Below are 18,945 nucleotides of genomic sequence, written 5' to 3'. Positions count from 1 at the left end.
TAGGAAAATCCACAGCCTAAAGCTCTGGTAGTATTTAAAATTGATGCCTATGCTAATCTAATATGAGCTCACCACAGATCCCAAGGGAGCTTGAAGCAGGATTCCAAAGAAACTTATTAGAATCCAAAGCGTATTTTTTTATAATAAAAGTCAGGAGGTTTTCTTATTGGAAAAAATAAAATCATGTGCTTTTTATATTTGAGGAGGGGAAGGAAAATGTACAATGGATCACTTAACATTGTGTTTAATGATTTTATTAGTTTGTATGCATTCACTGTGGTCTGAATCCAGGCTTGCCTTTGTTCATGAACCTGAGCATTATGTTAATTTATTTTTGGAAAAATGCACAATTAGTGCTAAACATTTAATAATTTTATTTAGTAGTGTAATTATTTAAGTAAACTATTTAAATGTCTTACTCTGTTTAATATTAATTATAAATATTACATAAAGACAATTGTTAATGTTATTTCTTTGAAATACTAAATGCACTCTGATTGTGAAATAACTTGACTGCATTGTTAAATACTGTTCTGGTAAGGCTAGCTTACTTCACAGAGAAATCTAGCCTAGTCTGCTTGTCTTGCTGGTATAGAGTCTACAGAATTAGACCCATCTAGAGACAGAAGTAATCCAGGTTTGCAGGCATTGAGAATGTGAGTAGACTTAACTACTGAAAACATTTAAAGGAGCACACCAATAAGGCATAAGGCAGGCTGGAATGACAGTAGTTGATTTAACCACTTGTTAGTCAGTCAGGACTTTACCTAGCAGTGATGAGTTTCAAACAGCTACCAGAAAGAGGTATGTTAAAATCCCTGTACTCTTACAGTTTTTCTTCCTGAACCTTTGTGAACACTTTGTAGTGCAGCACGGGTATATTTGATGTTCTGCGCACTTGGAGAGCTCCTCCTCTGAGAGGATCTCAGGGAGGATATGATTCCTAGGTTTTGGGGTTTGATTCTTGCTTATTCTGGAAGTTTTGATTCTGATAGTTTGGGCATAATGGTGCCAATGAGGCACTACAAGCAAGTAAAAACATATAATGTAACAACAATGAAATAGCATGAAATTCCTTTGAGCATTTAAATGTGCAATTCTTGTGGTGTTTTTCATTTGTCTTGCCTATATGACACACAAGAAGTCAAAAACACCCAATAATCTTATGATTAAATTATTTTTAATGAATTTTTAAATAGAATCTGTATTGTATTAGAATTAAGAGATTAAATTTACCTTAGAACAGAAAATAATAGTACAGTGAATTGGCTGTTTTGTTTTATTTAGATTATGTCAGTAAGCAGCAGTTAATCTTTGCAGCACAGTTATTTAGCTTGTTTTGTGTCTGTACTTTGCATTTCATGATTATTTAAAATTAGGAAAAATATCCTTTACTATACTATCTAATTTGTTGACAATATTTCAGAACATTAATACAAAAAGCCTGCATTTTGTTTTCTTTAGAGATCCTTAAATAATCAGGTCTTCTAATTTAATTAGTTACTGTCAATACCTCTGAGGTGTAGGTATTGAGGTATCCATGAAAACAGGAAACTGAGGCCATAATTGCTGAAACTCTAGCTAATCTACTGCTTCTGTTCTGGGCACCAGAGCTTGTCATCAAACAATACAAAGTATAGCAGAACAGTATTAAAACTTGGGACTAAAATTATATGTCAGTATTCTACTTCTGAACTATTCTTGTCTAAGTTCAGTATTCCTCTACTATAACAGCATCTGCTAAATGCGCTTAATTGCTTATAGAAACATCATTAATTTCTAAACTTAAGATGCTGACAAACCTGTCTTGATGAGCAGTGTATTTCTGTGGTCCATAATTCTTGGGAATTCTTTTGGTCTGTAGTATAAACTAACAGCAATTTCTTTCTTTGACAGTGCTTGTTGTCTGATACAACTTTTTTACCATGAAAGATCTTAATTTTCAGAGAGGTTCTGGAGCTATTTCCTAGACAATTCCTAATTCCAATCAAAGTTTTCATTTTGAGAATCAAAAGGAGTGTTGAGTTTTTTTTCCCTTGTCTGCAGTGATGCTATGTGGGTTGCCATAGATGTGTAAGTACATAGAGCTCTTGCTCTGAGTTGTGTACTATGAGGTTATTCTTTGTTTTGAAACAGGAGACCCTGAGAAGGAACTTAACCCGAAGAAGAAGATTTGGGAGCAAATCCAACCTGATCTTCATACCAATGACCAGTGTGTTGCTACATACAAAGGAGTTCCATTTGAAGTGAAAGGGAAAGGAGTGTGCAGGGCAGAGACCATGGCAAACAGCGGAATCAAATAAATAAATGGTTATTAGAAACTTTTACAGATGTTGAAATGGAAAGTGATGCAACACAATAAAAAACATGAAATGCATGTCTAAGACCTGTTTTGTTTGACTTCTTTTCCAGAATATGTTAAATCTCCAACATTTTGACAATTCACTGATACACTAGGTATTTCCTTGAGTTGTGTGTTGTCAGCAATTATTAACCACTTAGTGCTCATAACTTAATTGCCAAGGCTTGTTTGTGGTGGGACCACAGGCAGGCAAGTAACTTTTCTGGACAGCTTGAAGGTGTAGAGCTTCTATTTAGCAAGAGCTAAAAGAAATAAGGAAAATATTCTGCTATGTTCCTTGTCCTCTAATTGCAGGACTAGCAGTTGATTAGTGAAGACCACAATTGTTTTTATTCTTCTAGTCACTTTGTAAAGGTTTTCCTCTCTTCTTCCAAGCAGTTTTCAGATGTACTATAAGCCTCTGCACCTTGTTCTTGCTTGTGTTCTCTCTGTAGTCTGCAGTCAGTTGTAACTGGAAGATTAAACTGTGGTGGTTTATGCCCCAGGATGTACAAATGGACACACTTTTAATGTCCCCACAACTAAGTCATTATAACTTCATTAATATCAAATCTGCCACTTTGCTAGAGTAGTTAATTATCTAGTCCACCTAGGTATAGCCTTCCAAACCGATAGGTAGGACTAAGAAATAATTAATAACAGATTTCTGGAACTAATCAAAAACTAAAAAACCCTCAAACTCCAGAAAACCAACACCTAAGAAAACCCAAAAAGCAACCAAACCAAAACAAAACAGGTATAAAATTAACTAATTTTTCAGTTTTGTTTTAACGTGCTTTTAAGCAATGATATTTTAACAGAAATAGCTTCTTCAACTTCTACTATTAGAATTATTTCATAGTAATGTTGCACAAATAGTCATGTTGCTAGGCTATTAGGCTCAAATAAATTCTTTTAGTTCCTTACTTAGAGTAATATAAAAATCAATATTTTGGATCAATTATAATAACCCTTTAAAGTAGCTATTTAGAGATGCTTCAGATATTTTGTATATAATACTAAATTAAATTATTGCTGTATAACCATTGAAACAGTAAATACTATTTTAACTACTGAAATAAAACCAAACTTGGGTCTTTCTAAGTTTTGTAGGCTTTGAACTTCATCCAGTAAGTGGAGAGAAAACAGAATGACAATGATATAAAATTAAAACAAACATGTGTAAAGAGGAGATGAACAGACTTTTTTTTTTGAATGAGTTTTTTTGGGGCCTGTAAAGTGTTGGTTTTTCATGTATCTGGTAATATGCAATAGTAATTAGTTCTTTTAAATGGGCTGAATAGCATTAAGCACATGGAAGCCATTTTATCTGCCTTGGAAAATGTATATCCAATAATGTCTTACTGAGTAAAATCCTTTAAGTTCAAGAACTCAGTTATAACTGATCTTGAATCATGGTAGGGAAATATTTTACCATAGATAAATCTCAGCTTTTAGTACCAGAGAGCTCTTTTTAGAAATGGAAGTTCAGAGGAACTTCTGGAAGTTTGAAGAATTGAGCAAAGGGACCCCCTGAGTCTGAACTCATGGCATTTTAAACTTTTTTTTTTCCTTCTTGGTATTTTTGTTGTGGTGGGTTTTTTTGTTGTTGTTGTTTCTTTTTGTGTGTGTGTGTGGTGTTGTGTTTTTTTTTTTTTTTTTTTTTTGTTTGTTTTTTTTTTTTTTTTTTTTTTTTAATTTTATTTTATTCTTCCAGATCTATATTCTGTGTGAACTGGAATATACAGTCTGGTGTAGTGCAAAATCTCATTTTAACTACACACATATTAGGAGCATGATTTTGGAGCACTATTTTGTTCTGATGTAGTGGTTGAACCTAGGATTCTGAATGCAGTGGAAGTCAAGGAGTTTGATAATCTAAAGAGGTATTTCTAACTGTGTGTTCAAAGGTGTTTGGTATGTATGTGGAGTTTTCCAGTTGATGGCTTTTACTCTTTTATTTCTAAGATGTTACCTACTGTAGAAAACAGACAAGTGAGCACCTTAAATCTAATTTTATTCCTTGCTGTGTTTAAGTAGTACTTGGTAATTGTTTTTTCGTATAAAATTCAAGAGCTTTCTTAAGACAATATTTCTTTCTTCTTTGATTATGCTGTTGTGGTTGTCTAGAAAAATGTATTTATGCTGTACAGAGTTCAGAAGTGACAACAGGGTACTTGAGGCACTGTGCAAGTATGTTTCCTTACTGTATCCAGCCTCTTCTGCCTTGTCTGCATGAGTAAGTAGAACTGCAGTGAAATCTTTCCATGTGGAACCCAGAAGTTCCTGTAATGAAAAGCAAATCTTAAATTGTTGTCTCTTACTTCTTTTTCCCGCTCTTATTTCATATACTTGGTACTTTAACAGATCAGTTACATGTATAGTTGTTTAGGTTTTTTTTTTCCTGGCAGTAGTCCAGTTCATGCTATCCAAGTTGCTGAAATTTCTGGGTCTTTTTTCACCTTTCTGAGACACTGACATCCACTTTCCAGTGGAAATATGTCATCCTGCAGTACTAGCAGTTCTCTATTCTCTGGCTACAGTTGTTAACAGAATGTCTCCAGTTAAAAAATGTTTATGTAAATAAGAAAAAATGCTTGCTTAGCCATGTCATGCATTAGTTTGAAATCAGTAGTTACCACCTATCAGTAGTGCCATGCTGATTACAGCTCTTCGAAAAAAATTTTTGAAAAACTCTGAATCACCTGTCATTGAAAAAATAAATGATGAGTTTCTATGTAACACAAACTTCAGTTCCAGCTGTGATCCATAAAACTGAACTGTTGTCAGCAATTCAGGTAAAACACAAATCACATGCAACACCTTAAAAATGGGCCAGAGAATTTGTCTTCAACTTCTCTGATTTATCTGATGGAGGAGAATGGAAAAAACCAGCCTTTCTTTCAGTAAGTGCAGAAAATTTAAATAGGAATAAGAAAGGTTGGGCCTTAATTTGCAGGTGTAAATGAAATTATAACTTTGGTTCAATCCTGCTAACTCCTGTATATGACAAGAAGCCTGCCTTGGTGATAAAGGATGCTGCAGTCATATTGACTCTAACCTAAATGCTAAGGTATATGAAACTACTTTTTTATGACTGTCTGTCTACCTCCAAGGTAAGTGGAGTGTTAAAAAGACCAGGTATATGGATAGTGGTTAGTGTGTTTTAGACACTAGGGATGAAATTTATCAAACACATACAAATTTTTCCCTTAAGCTGCCCAAGGAAGTCTTGAGTTACTAGTTTCCGAAAGAGGATAGGGCTTTGATTTGTTGAGGACTCAAAATCAATTATAGTCTTTGTTCTGAAATTAGTATCTGGCACTCGCAATTCATTAGGCTGTTGTTGGAAAAAAAATATTGCACTTCTGCAGTCAATGCTTCTGTAGCTATTGTCACCAGAAATGAAAGAATTGCCATTGAGGCAGAGACTTGTGTTTATTTTTTGGTTACCTGGATGAGCTGAACTGTGTCATTGCTTTCATCTGGACACAGAGGCAGGTCAGCCCTCAGGACCAAGAAAGCCAAGTGCAGGCCTTCCTCCCTGAAGTGCTGAGCCAGGGCTGCTCTCACCATGTCTCTCACTTGCTCTTTGCCCAGAGCACTGTGAGGGTAGCTTGGAGTGTCCAGTACTCGAACACGGAGAGCTGACTCGCAGCCGTTCCTCCGTAACAGCCCCAAAATGCGGCCGCTGCGTCCGAGGCTACAGCACGTAGTCACAGAGCTGGGGGAGAGTCGGCTCTCGAAGTCTGAGCTGCCCAACAGGCTGTTCCCAGCAGCACTTTTGCCAGTCTGAGGTTTTCCAAGGACAACAAGGTTGATGGTCATCTCATTGCTGTCTGCCATGGTCTGTGCTTTTATCCACAGGCCTGTCACACGTAAGGTACTTCAGATAACTTAAGGGCAGAAAAAAAAAAAAAAAAGAGGCAAGAATTTCCAATATTCAATGTCTTTTGAGTGGTTTTCCCTGCCTGAAAGGTGGAAAGAGTTTTAAGAAGAAGCAAAACAGAGTTGTGGAGAGGCAACAAAGAAGGGGGAAACAATTGTGGAAAACACAGTTGTCATTCTGAGAAAGTAGTAGGTTAGGAAAAGGAGGCAAACTAGGGAAGGAAGAAGAGAATGATGGCAAATAGGTGCTACTGCTACTAAGTGACAATGTTTCAGGATATAAATACTTGTTTTGGGAAAAAGAATAGTCAAGGAGAAGTAGATTTTAGGGGAGCCCTTTTTCATATTAGAGAACAGCTTAAAATATGTCTTTCATCAGCTACCACTGACAATGACATAGAAAAGGGTTTTCTGGTGCAGATAAATATGTCAGTCTTTAAAAAGGAGATCTGAAATAGCCAATCTCATGAAAATTAAATTTTGGAAGTATATACTAAGCCAGCTTATTAGCACATAAGTGAAAAAGAAAAACATAGACTGGTGGATAGAGGGAGTTTGCTTGGCATAATTTCCAGTTACTCTATGTGTTCATAAACAAGACTTCTCATTTTCTTTGAACTTTTCTGTAAGCCAGTATCCGAAGGGGTTTTGGTGTGCGCTGATCATCTAACAGGAAAACTTGTTATTTTAATAAATTGAGATGTGTTTCAGAAGGTTAAACCATAGTGGATTTTAAGTTTCTGTGACATGTAAACTTCAAAAAAAATTCTTTTATTTAACTTTTTTTTTTTTTTTTTAAGATACTATGTTTAGGTACTCATAGATAAGTTAATGGATTATTTTAGACTGGTATTTCCTCTGATATTTAGATTCTTGCTGTCCAAGTTAAGCTTTCTCTCTCATATTAATTCCATGCCTAAAACAATCTTTTGAAATAACTTCAATACAACACCAAAGATGTAAGAGCTAGTAATATACTAATTTTGTTACAGGCAGCATTGAATATATACATGATAATCTTCCTTACTGAATTCACAGTGAGGTTTTTGTGGATTTTTCAATGATCAATTTCCTTTTAAGGAAAACATGAAATGGTTATCTTCAGTTATTCATCAGTCTAGATATTTACTGTATACTTTTTAGCATAATAATAGGAAGTAGTATACATGGATTCATCCATTCCTTTTTTAAATCATAATCAAAGATTTGGGATTTTTTCCTGAATTTCCCTGTAAGCAGTCTACACTTAAATACCTAGATTATTTTCATTTTGGATCACTTACCTTATTTTCCCTTAATTTCTACTTGCATTCAGCCTTCATTTATGAACCACTTGTGCAGTGTAAAAAGAAGTTCATATGTGAACTTTGAAACTAACAGCAGCACTGTACCACGCTGAGGCTGTTACGCACACATTAATCTGGTTAATCTATTACTGATAGATCCTCATTCAATTGCATACGGTTGGTCAGTAATTGGCACTGTTGAATTTTTGTAATTTAGCTGCAAATACTGTTTTTGAAGTCACTTAAGTGATTGCATGATATTGATATTTTTAAAAGTGAATTAATTCCTCTATCAATTTAATGTGCAAATGGTAAATGTAGTGGGATTCCTTTGTACTGCATGTTCTGGTATGTGTCATCATATGTGCATGTGAATAGCAAATTCACTCTGTCTTATTATTGCAATCAATTACTAATTACAATATTTTCATAGCATGGTGTAAATAATTTGCAGATATGAAGATGTTTACTTAACAAAGATGGACTAAAATAATAACAAGTATATTAAAATACAGAAATTATCTGTGAACCAGGAAGAAGACTGAAGGCCTCTTGCAGAACTGCCAGTCATGTGCATTAACTATTGGCTGTTAGCCTAATACATTTCTCTTGCAAGCGTCATTATTTGCCATGCTGTAATAGCATTAAAACCAGAGATAGAAGATTGTCCAGAAAGGACCTATCGCTTGCTTTTTTGACCGTTTTCCACAAGTGGGAAAGTAACTGGTTAGAAAAGAAATGCAAATTTGTGCTTTAATGACCAGGTTGTTATAGAATGGGAGAGTGGATGAGCCTGTCCTGTCTGTTCACAAGGATCAGCTGTCTTTTTGTAAATCCCAGGGGCTGCAGGCACAAGTGTACTCCAAGGGCATGAAGATACTTGCCAGTAAGAACATGAATCTGGTACGTAAGCTGTATGTGGTGGCAGGAAAAGAAGAATGTGCTTTCAGAGCCCAGTCCTGCTGGGGACATTGTCATCTGAGTTCTATGAGCTCTATGTGGGAGCCAAGAAGTGTTGGTTTATCCCAGTACCAGGGCTGTTCATGCCAGCCACAGCAGTGAAGGGGGACTGCAGTTCCTCCAGAAACCCATCGTCTCCTGCTATGGAGCCACAAGCACAACCAGACCTCTGGCAGAAGGTTGGAGCTCCTTGTGTAAGTTCACATAGTTTGTCATGGGTGAGTTCATAGTTTGTGTTACTTGGCTGAAGGTGGCTGTGTAAAAAGATTTGTTACTGAATGTTTTTTAAGAGCACATAGACAAGTGCTCTTGAGCCTGCCTCTTCCAGTGAGAAGTCAGAGATAAAATTTTTCCCTGTATTGCCTGTGTACCTGAGGCAACTTCTCATAGTTCCCACTGCCTTAGAGCTCAGTGCTGTGGACAGCCTTTGTGTCTCAAGGCATATTTATATATAAAGTGTTTGGCAAGGTCCTTCACATGCTGGTGAATATAAACTCAAAGAAGACTGGATGAGGAGTCATTCAATTGCAAAGCAAAAGTAGGTCAGTCTCCATTTTATGGATAATAATTTTTTATGGATCTTCACTTTGGTTAAATTGCCAGTCTAGATCTCTGGTTTTCACTGGACTGTTCCTTTGCACAATAATGGCCCTTATGACTCCCGAAGTCATATATGTCTTAGCAGTCACATGCAACTAGATAATTTAAGCTGGTATGAACAAAAATTCAGACTACCAACAACTAGAATACCAGAAGCAGGGTAGTGTTGTATACAAAATGCAGCTTGCCCAGCTGAATGCAGAGCAGGGCTTTTGTAATGGCAAGATGGCTGTAAAATTAAGAGTAGTGTAAATGAGTAAATGTCAGGTAGTAAATGTCATTAACTATCTGAATGAGCTCTAAAACCCAGTTAAAATTCTAAAAAACAAAAAACAAAAAACAAAAAAACCCTCAAAAAACCCCAAAAAACCCCACAACCTACCAAAACCCCATTTCCTCCCAGTTATTGTTGTGAATGGAATACAATCCAAGTTGGAACACATCTGGAAGGTCTTACAACTGCACGGGAAGAGGATTTTAAAAGTTGTCTTCCTGGGACAACTTTTAAATGATAGGGGGGAAAATCAAACAGATGTGTATGACACTTGCATGGGCTCCTCGAACGTGGAAAAAGTCCTCCCCAAGGTGGCAGTATCAGCCTGCTCCACAGGTACGTAAAACCGTAAAGCTGGGGTCCCCTTGCTCTGCAGTCCTATGCTGAAATAAAATACCAGATCAGAAATTATCTACAGCATTAGAAAACACAGGATAATTACAGGACTCTTTAAGCATCTCCTGAGATAAGAAATGTAAAAAGTATTTGTCTTTCTTCTATCACAAGAAATTTTACTTTACATATAAAATACAAACACTACCACCTTAAATAATGAATTTGAACATCAGTAATGGAAAGGTAGCAGTTAAGAAACTGAAGTGTTATTCTCTGTTTCTTATGTGACTCTTGAAAATAAAAGTCTTTTGTTTTCACTAGATTTAAGTTGAGCCAGTGGCAATTTTTATGAGGCTTTAGATACCTTAAAATCTACTGCCAGAACAGCATCTCGTACAGAAAGTTGTTTAGGATGCTTTTTAGCACTGCTTTCTTCCAGTGGGTGACTTATCTTTTTTGTTCACTTTGTTTTTGTATTTCTTTCTTTTTGAAGTGGCAAAGAGAAAATCAAAACTCAGCCTTGTAATGCTCTCATGGAAATACCAAGCAAGTCTAGTGAGGAATTTTCAGGAATCTAAGGAAGTAAAATCCTTAATCTAATTGAACATAAGGATCATTTGTGTATCTAGCATCTTTATTTGTCTGTGAATAAAACAAGGCTAAAATACTTTGCAAGTAGCCATTCATTTTGTATCTATCTATAGAGTTAACTACAGTTGCATTTTAGTCAGATTACTGTCAGCTGCTGTTCTGTTATAGTCCCTGTGACCACCCAGTTGGTTTGCACACATCCTAAACAAGTTCTCTGCGATGCTTGTTAGCAAATACCAAGCAGTCTAGATATTGTAAAACTGAAATAGTAGTTTCTCTTTAGGCACATGGTATCTCTTACCATGTGTCATCTTTCAGTTCCCACGCCTTCCCATCCCTTACAGCTTCTTTCCTTATGTGGGGCTCTCATTTTAGCCCAAGATGATGCCATAATAAGTAACTTAAGATGTGCTTTGATGAATTTCTCTTACTTAGAGAAAACTCGTTGAGGTCATTTTATGGATTGCCACACACAAAGACAGGCTCTCAGCCTGCCCGAACAACATGAGAAATCCAGGAAGGTATGCAGTCCACATAGTCAGTGTGGCTTCAGTTCTGTTAGATGTGTAATTACTAAGAAACAGCAGGCACATCACTGCTGGGAGAGAAACAGGACAGATTTAATGATGTTCTTCTCCTTTTGGACTTCATTCACACAAAAATATTGTAATTCCAAAGGAAGACACCTACCAAGTACATTAAGGTTTTCTTTAAACAGATGATTGTTTTTTCCCTTGCCTAATTCCATCCTTAGTATCTTTAGTATTTTTAAGCATGTTATCAATTCTCATCAATCTACAAGATCATGTTTCTTTTTGCAGTATAGGTGTCTGTGTAGATTGTGTGCTACTCCATTGGCATTGCTAAGGGGAAAGGAGGCAAGGTGTAGCTGCAGACTAATGTTGAAAATGCACCAGCTTTGGGGCACTGTCTGTCAGTACAACTGTTCTCAAATTTCCACTGTACTTCTCACAGTGGATTGTGGGCTCAGGACACATTCTGCTGGCAGAAGGGCAGCTCAAGTACTTTCTTTGTGTTTGAAAGAAAATCAGACAGAACTATCAGAGCAGTGAGAACATCAGCTGGACTTTTTTCCCCCTCTCTATTCTCCAAATCAATCACTAAGTTCCACAAGGTATCTTTGTCTTTCTGTTGCAAGTAGTAGGCAACTTCAGGCTCATCTGGTAAGACTCTGCTGTGGAAGTAGCGCAGGAATTCCTTGCGTTGGCAGGAATGATAATCCTCTAAGCACTCTGCTTCTCCATGTGCTTAGAACAGCACTGTAACAAGCCACAGGAACAGAGTCTCTTCTTGTTAGCTTGGTTTGATGTGACACAGCTTTTCAAAATGTGGGGGAATGCAATGTAGAGTCAGGCATGTCACTTACTGCTGCAGGCTGCCAGTTTCGCAATTCTCTAACTAACCTCCACCTTCTCCATCATTTAAGGGATGATTTTCCCCATGGCACCATATCAATTTGTTTTTTATTATGCAAGGAAAGTTTTTAAAACACCATATTATGCTATGCTGTCTCTTAATCAGATTGCTTAGAGATATTTCAACTACTTTCTTTTCACCTGTGTTGCTGCAAAATGCTTTCCATAATATAATGGTTGGACAAAAGTCACTAGTGCACAGGTCTGGCTGTAAGACTGTGCCACAAGACTGGCATGTTTGTGTCTGTTCATGGCTTCATATGAAAGATGGAAAACAGGCCAAGAAATTATGGTGATATTGCAAGGAAGACTATGCACACATAAATAATATTTAAAAACAACAATAAATTCATCACCAACAAACCAGATTGATAAACTGTTGATTTCAAAGGCACATAACTGGAGAAAGAAACAGTAATCAGAAAGAATAAAAATACAGAGTTAAGAATCCTTTTTCTTATTTTTCCCTTATACATACTTAGTTGGATGAATTCTGTGACTTGCCTCATACGTCTACTGTTGTGACCACATGAGTCAGGATATCATACACATTCACTCTCTTGTGCTTAGCCTCAAAATGTGTCCATGTGTAAAAACATTTTTCCCCTGAGACAAAAGTCCTGTGAATAGTGAACATACTTGAAAGCTCAGGAAACCCAGATCTGGCTGTTATTTCTGTAACACTCATTCCCTAATTCTGAGAAACTGCACAGTTTCTCTGTTTCCTCATCTAAAAAATACAGGGAGTATCTACCTCTTTTGAAGGTGTATAATGGGAGTAATTTAGCTGAAGGGAACAGATTTCTTTATAGCAATAACAGCATTGCTTGCATTTAAAAAAAAAAAAATTAAAAAAATGAAGAGTTTTTATCATATTGTACGATGCTTTATAGGGACCCAAATGACTGAAGACATACTTTCCAAAAATATTCCCATAATGCCTGGAAAGGCGGCAATCATCACAATACTAATATGCACAGAAGTTGCACTGATGCACAGAGTTGAACTGGTCACAGTGTTACTCTTATGCACTCTAATTCTTAAGAGATATTTCATAGAGAGCAAATAATACAAATCTTATAAAGTTTCAACTCAAGGATGTGTAAAAATGATGTATTTCTACTCAATGCCATGGGTATTCAGGACAGATTTATTACTCAGTTTTCTTATTTTCCAGGTTTTCTATGGTGTTTGTATTTCTATAGATACAATGTATGTTGAGGACTTGTCTTAAAATACATTATAGCTAGCAACTTGATACTTTTTATATTTTATTCTGATTCCAAATCTTTCCCATCTTCTCTTTCTATACCTACCATTTAGAGGCAACGTGCTGAATTGCAAAGAGGATTTCTTAGAAATATAAGTTTAAGAAACTGAATTATTAATTGGAAATATTACACTTCTTGGTTTTTATAATTATGATGCTTGTGAACATCAAACCTGCACAATGCTTTTTCTTTTTTAAAACATTTCGAACAACCTGAATCTGATGTAAACTTCCAATACATTTCATGCTGTCAAGCTACTGAACATGCCATGTCAGAATTATTCTGTAAAAATTGTCTTAGAAGACAATGTGGCTTGCTTGGGCAACAGACTTGTTTGGAAAACTAAGATTGCTGTAGTTTATTAAAATTCTAATCAGGAAGGAGCACAATGTATACGGCTACAGAACTGGTATGTGGTATGGGACTGAGAGCGCCACATTTGGTAATTAACTTCAGTGCTTGTAACTTTCTAGTATTAACTGTCACAAAATACTGTGAAGTTGGAGCTTTTCAAACTGATGCCTTTTCTTCATGAGGGGACAAAAGGAACAAAAATCCCTATCTGCCTTTCACAGTGGAAAGAATATAAGGAATCAGAATGCTTCCTCTATTCAATGCTCTGTGTGTTGTACCATCTGTAATGTGCTGTGTTCAGGAATGTGTTACCTCTATAAATTGTGGAATGTGTCTAGGATCTTTCAGTCTTTGAAGTGTGACACTGTTACCTCATTCAGTGGCTGGAATTTGTTGATGGAAAACCTGGAGCTGCATCACTACTCACTCTCCTGAAATTAAAGTCTTGTAGGTATTGAGAAATAAAATGGGTCTGCGCAAATGCTGCAGACCTGAAGCCTACATACAGAGAGCACCGACACAGCCAAGAGCAATGGAAATCACACTTGAGCTTCAGATTCAGCAGAGGGCTGAAAAGTTGCAGTATGATTGCACTTTTCCCTGAGTTCCTCCTTCCATGGTTTTATATCAATGCTTGACAGACTTCATCATCTCCACAGAGTGGAAGCCTTCCGTTGAGTGTCTTCAGATGAAATAGCCCAGGTCTAGCACTCCAAATGGCACACAGAAAATGTGTACCCAGATTGTCCTGACATCATACGCTTCTGGTTAAGTCATCAAAACTTAGACTGGAAATTTTAAAAGTAGTTATGATACACAAAAAACCAAATGCAGACTAGAAGAAAGTTTTCAGAAGTCAGTTTACATTGTTTATTTTATTTTGGATATTTGTTTTGTTGTTTGTTGTTTCTTGAGGTCTACAAACCAGTTTGCCACTAAAAATTACATGGATTCAGGTCCTCAGTTTTGCTGTGGCCACCTCCTCCTTTCCCCTGCTTCCCTCCACATCTAGACTTGGCTTGTTTCATTCTTGATGTGACTATCTTTCCTGTCAGAAAGAGATGGGTGCAACTTTGGTGCATTTGGTATTTTAGTAGAGAGCAGCTATCCACCTCAAAAGAATTTTTGGGGTTGTTTTCTTTTTTTCTTTTTTCCCCACTGTCAGACATCTGGCATCCTGGGAAAAGTTTTCTTGCTGGTGCTTCCAGTCCTGATGCAAACCTGTGCTCCCTGTGCAGAGTGGGATAAAGGGTCAGAAGGGAATATTGATGATTACATGGCCTCACTAACCAACTGTCAGGTTCACGGACTCTGATAAAGTAAGTGAAATTATTGTGTCCCCTTCCAGTTCTCAGCTCTGTTTTCTATCTGAATAGTGAAGCATCTGATGTATTTTACAATAAAACTGCACAAAACCATGAGACGAGTTTAAAATGTTGCATCACGCTGTGAATAACTTGTATGGCAGAGATGAGAGTATTCCATCTGCAGTGCAATGCAAAAGCAGCACTGCTGGTGGAAATCCAGCTATAAATTACTGACATGCAATGTTCCAGAAGCCTTTTTTCAGAACAGAGGTGTACAGGTGACAGCTGTGTAGCAGAGGCCAAAGTGTGGCTCCCAAGAAGTTCTCTCTCCCAGTTAAGTGAACCATCAAGAATAATTCAGAGCTGCAAGGCAAGTTCAGTTTTGAATTGGAAAAACCAAATCCTGTAGCAAGTTTATGTTCTTACGTTATCTCCCTTGTAGCTCAAACAATGTTTGTTCATTGTTTCAGCTAAGATTATACAAAACTTCTCTTTAGAGTCAGCATAAAATCATCATGAAGAAAAAAACAAGTAGTAATTTCTTACACCCAAATTTCTTCAGAAGTGGTATTTGTCTCAAATGAGAAAAAGGCTTCACTTAAAAAAAAGAAATGGAAATTGTAATGCAGGAACAAAAACTTTCAGCTATTAGCATTTCTGTAACATCACAAGACCAAATTTTCATGTCTTAATTTATAATCTTGGTGTGAAGAGAAAACATGGGTTTGTGTTTCTTATTTTAGACTTGAATAATGGAATGAAAATATATGTAAATTTGCATAGAAGATGTGTTGGTTTTAAGGTCTGTCAGAGAGCTGCATCTTAAATTCCTTTCTGTGATCATCTTTTGGCTGTTATTTTCTGGAGAGTTGGGAACTTCGGACTGGTTTTGAGAATTCTTATTCTAGCAAGAGGACAAACCCAGACTGATTTAAGAAAGTGCTCTCTGTTTACTATGTATACAACTGGAATTCAGTGGCTAAATTATCCAGGAAATGTGTTAGGAAAGGCAGTCATGTACAAGAGCATGCAGTGAAAGCTGGAAAAATCATAAAATGGAAGGAGCTTGCAAAAAAGGAGCTTTAGTAGATGGGAGATTCAGGGACTGTCTGAAATATGCACTACATGATACTGGGTAGTGCTGCAGTGTTCAGTATTAGTCCACAAAATTTGGCATGCTGTCTCTCCCTGTGATATTCCCTGTTATGGAAGAGTCGGCTGTGGAGCCTGGCAGCAGCAAAGACAAGAAGAGTTACCCAGATGACTACACACTGTTTAGAATTTCTGCATTTGGAGGATATTATGGAATTGCTAACAAATTAATCTATTTTAATTGTAGTGGAATGTATGTATTTCCTGCCCCAACATATCCATGCCTATTCTTAGCACACCAAAAGAGTTGCGGATTAGTTTTTTTTGCCCTTGACTACAAAGAGCATGAAGAAAAATTATTTTCCAGACATCAAAGAAAATGAAATCAAAATGACCAAACACAGAAAATGGAACAGAAATCTAAATATTAGCTTTTTCTATGCCATTTAATGATATCAAGACCAGCTATTTGAGAAAGTAAAAAGGGAAAAAAGAAAGGGACAATTTCCCCAGAGTTCGTATTTAATCATGGACAAAAATAAATTGTAATGTGCACTGTAATGTGGTAAAAATAGCCTATTTGGACCTGAGTACAAGGAATGTGGTAGTTCAGGCTGTCATTTTGGTAAGACATACTGGGTACTTAAGTCTGCACTTGCACATGAGTGATTTTTATTTCTAGCGTTTTACCTTTCAGATTTCTTATATCTGAACATATCTAACCTTACTGAAATAAAAATTTAGACATAGGAGTCCCTTAACTGCAGCTATGTCAACAGTGTAACATAGGAAACCAACAGCTTAGAGTCAGAAGTTAAATATGTCAGAGGAAACTGGAGGACTGTACAGGCAGAGGGTGGTTTCTTACATGGAATATTGCCAAGGAATACCAGATACCTGATGGCAAAAATGTCATGTGAGCATAATTCTCTTATTTCTTTTTCCCCAATACTGTGTTTATGCAGCAAAAAACAAAAACCAAAACAAACAAACAAATGAAAAGGGGCGGTTGCCCAAATTGAAGGGGAAGAGTTCAGATGTATGGCACACATACAAAGTGCAGGACATAGTGTGGAAAAGTGAGGAAAAGACATAAAAAAGTAAGGCACAAGAAACTTCATGAACATTGGTTGGTTTATTGGTTGGAGACGTCTAATCTTAGTCTAAAGAATAGGTACATATGAGGGAATGGACTTGATGAAGCAAATAGCAACATTGTACAGATTTGCTTAGTGTAGGTTAACACAAGGGGTTTTTGGAAGGCTTAGAAAACCTGTGTGTCTGTTTGCATCTGATATAAGGAATGTAAATTCATAGTCACTGCAAGATTCGGAAAAGGTAATATTCAGATTACAGTGGGCTCTCTGAAAACAATATTGGTCCTGGGGCTAAAAGCAGCTGAAATCCCTGAGGTTTAGGACAAGTTTTACAGGGATGCTCCAAGCATTCTGCTTCTTCATTGTCTTTTGCACTAAATAGTATCTCTAATTTTCAGAAGTGCTCAGCCTCCAAGAATTCTCATTTATGTCTGTAGGAAGACAGAAAAGTAGTGGGTTTGCATTAGAATTTTGAATTTAAGTGCTTAAAATTTAAACCTAAATTCTTAAATGGATTTAAGAAAAAAATGTTTTTGTCTCTCTTAAAAAAAAAAAAGAAAAGTAGAAAAAGAAAAGAAAGTCCCATGTCTCCACTCTAAAATGTTCCCAGATACCTGCGCAGAGGCGGTCTCTTGGAACCTGGATGAACCTCCAGCAGATCCTGCAGCATTCCTGTTGGAAGGCTTTGCAGAAGTGCATTTCAAAGGCAGGGCTTGCTTTGAGTGTAAAGCCATATGTTTAGAGGACTTTGGTCCAGCTTCCACTGGCATAGATGACAATTTGAGTGCTAGATTTGTCAGCTCCTCCAAATCACACAGTTTTTCTCCTTTTCTTGTGCATACAGGTTTTTCTTTTCTTTGGCAAGGCCCCAGATACAAAGAGCATCCACTGGCTTCCAAATTGTGCCCTTGTTCACCTTTTCCCTCTGCTTTTCTGATTCTCTTGAGTTTGTTTTGAACCTTGTAGACTCTAGTCGGCAGGTTGTCACATTCACTGACTAAAAGGAGTTTAAGAAGGGTTACAAGCATGAAATTTTTACTTTGATAGTAGCTGAAGACCAGGCTCCAATGCATGAAGGCATCGAACAAAAGGATGGAGGACTTGTGGATAGGCACTGTTAAATTTACTGATGGGAAAAAAAAGTGCATTGCTCTTGCACTGAACCAGTAGAACATGGCAATGGTAAAATGTCATTAAAATTAGTTTGATTTCCATGCAGAACAGTAGCTTAGGGGGCTCTTTCACATATGGCAGATCCAATTCCTTTCTGCTGTATCCCCAAATAACTTTGTTGGGTTCATTAGCTTTAACTATTATAGTTATAATAATTAGTTATATAGTATATAGTCTCTTGGTTGGGTGAGCTTATAAATCGTTAGAGTAGTGCTAGTAAAACCTGAAATAACATTGATGTAAGCGACACCTTTCTCTTCAAATTGAGATGGCAAAATATGTTCATCCTCTTGAGAGGAAATGACAAAGAGCTATGGCATACTAAAGGAAAGCTAAGCATTGTAACTCTTGGGATCACATTGAGAAACTCTTTGTAAGGCCATGGCCTCTCACTTCATATTTTCAAGTGTCCAAAGTGACTTTAATTCTGTTCGAAAGGAGGACAGTCAGACTTTTATGTTTCCTGCAAGTTTGCATTCTCATTTCTCTCACTTTTACAAAGAATGTTACCTCAGAAACATTAAATGGGAAACATGTGCTTCAGGGCTAATGGTATTGCTTCTTTGTAAGGTCAGCTCCAAAGTCTCTACATAAAGGCTTTGTTAATCTAAAGTGAAATAAAAGCAGCTGTCATAAAGCATGTGATATATAAACTCTCATTTAAAGTTGTATTATATTCCTCTTATTATTTTTAATGGTCTGAATAGAGAGAGAGAAAAATATTTATTGAAGGGATAAAAAGCAGCACTCTTCTAAACTTCTCAAGAAGGGGGAGAAAAATATTTTGTCACTGATAAAAAGACACTACCTTTAAGTGCCTTTTTTCCCCCTTGGTTCTCATTTCTCTTAGGTCATGTATTCTGCCTACAAAAGAACAAGGAGTGTTGGTATTCTGTAATTGAGAATAGCAGACAAGAAAGATAAATTTTACAGCTTTTT

At 36.7% G+C, this 18,945-nt stretch overlaps 2 protein-coding genes across 2 annotated transcripts in view; one reads left to right on the top strand and one right to left on the bottom strand.

Annotated features, from left to right (window-relative positions):
* Nucleotides 1-2,401, top strand: part of AIMP1 (aminoacyl tRNA synthetase complex interacting multifunctional protein 1) — a 32,227-nt gene extending 29,826 nt beyond the window's left edge. The window contains exon 7 of the mRNA XM_063422597.1: nucleotides 2,137-2,401. Coding sequence (XP_063278667.1) covers nucleotides 2,137-2,303 — 167 coding nt within the window. The 3' untranslated portion in view covers nucleotides 2,304-2,401. The remainder of the gene's footprint in view (nucleotides 1-2,136) is intronic.
* Nucleotides 2,402-2,533: 132 nt separating this feature from the next.
* GIMD1 (GIMAP family P-loop NTPase domain containing 1) lies at nucleotides 2,534-7,313 on the bottom strand. The gene is made up of 2 exons (XM_063422598.1): nucleotides 5,795-7,313; nucleotides 2,534-4,627 (listed from the first exon to the last, which is right to left on the bottom strand). The coding sequence occupies exons 1-2, from the start codon at nucleotides 6,185-6,187 to the stop codon at nucleotides 4,358-4,360; spliced, it is 663 nt and encodes a 220-aa protein (XP_063278668.1). The 5' UTR covers nucleotides 6,188-7,313; the 3' UTR covers nucleotides 2,534-4,357.
* Between the last annotated feature and the right edge of the window lie 11,632 nt (nucleotides 7,314-18,945).

This window comes from Prinia subflava, chromosome Z (assembly GCF_021018805.1).
Source record: "Prinia subflava isolate CZ2003 ecotype Zambia chromosome Z, Cam_Psub_1.2, whole genome shotgun sequence".
Classification (NCBI taxonomy): domain Eukaryota; kingdom Metazoa; phylum Chordata; class Aves; order Passeriformes; family Cisticolidae; genus Prinia; species Prinia subflava.
Note: the sequence above shows the minus strand (reverse complement) of the source record. Positions and strands in the feature narration are given on the sequence as shown.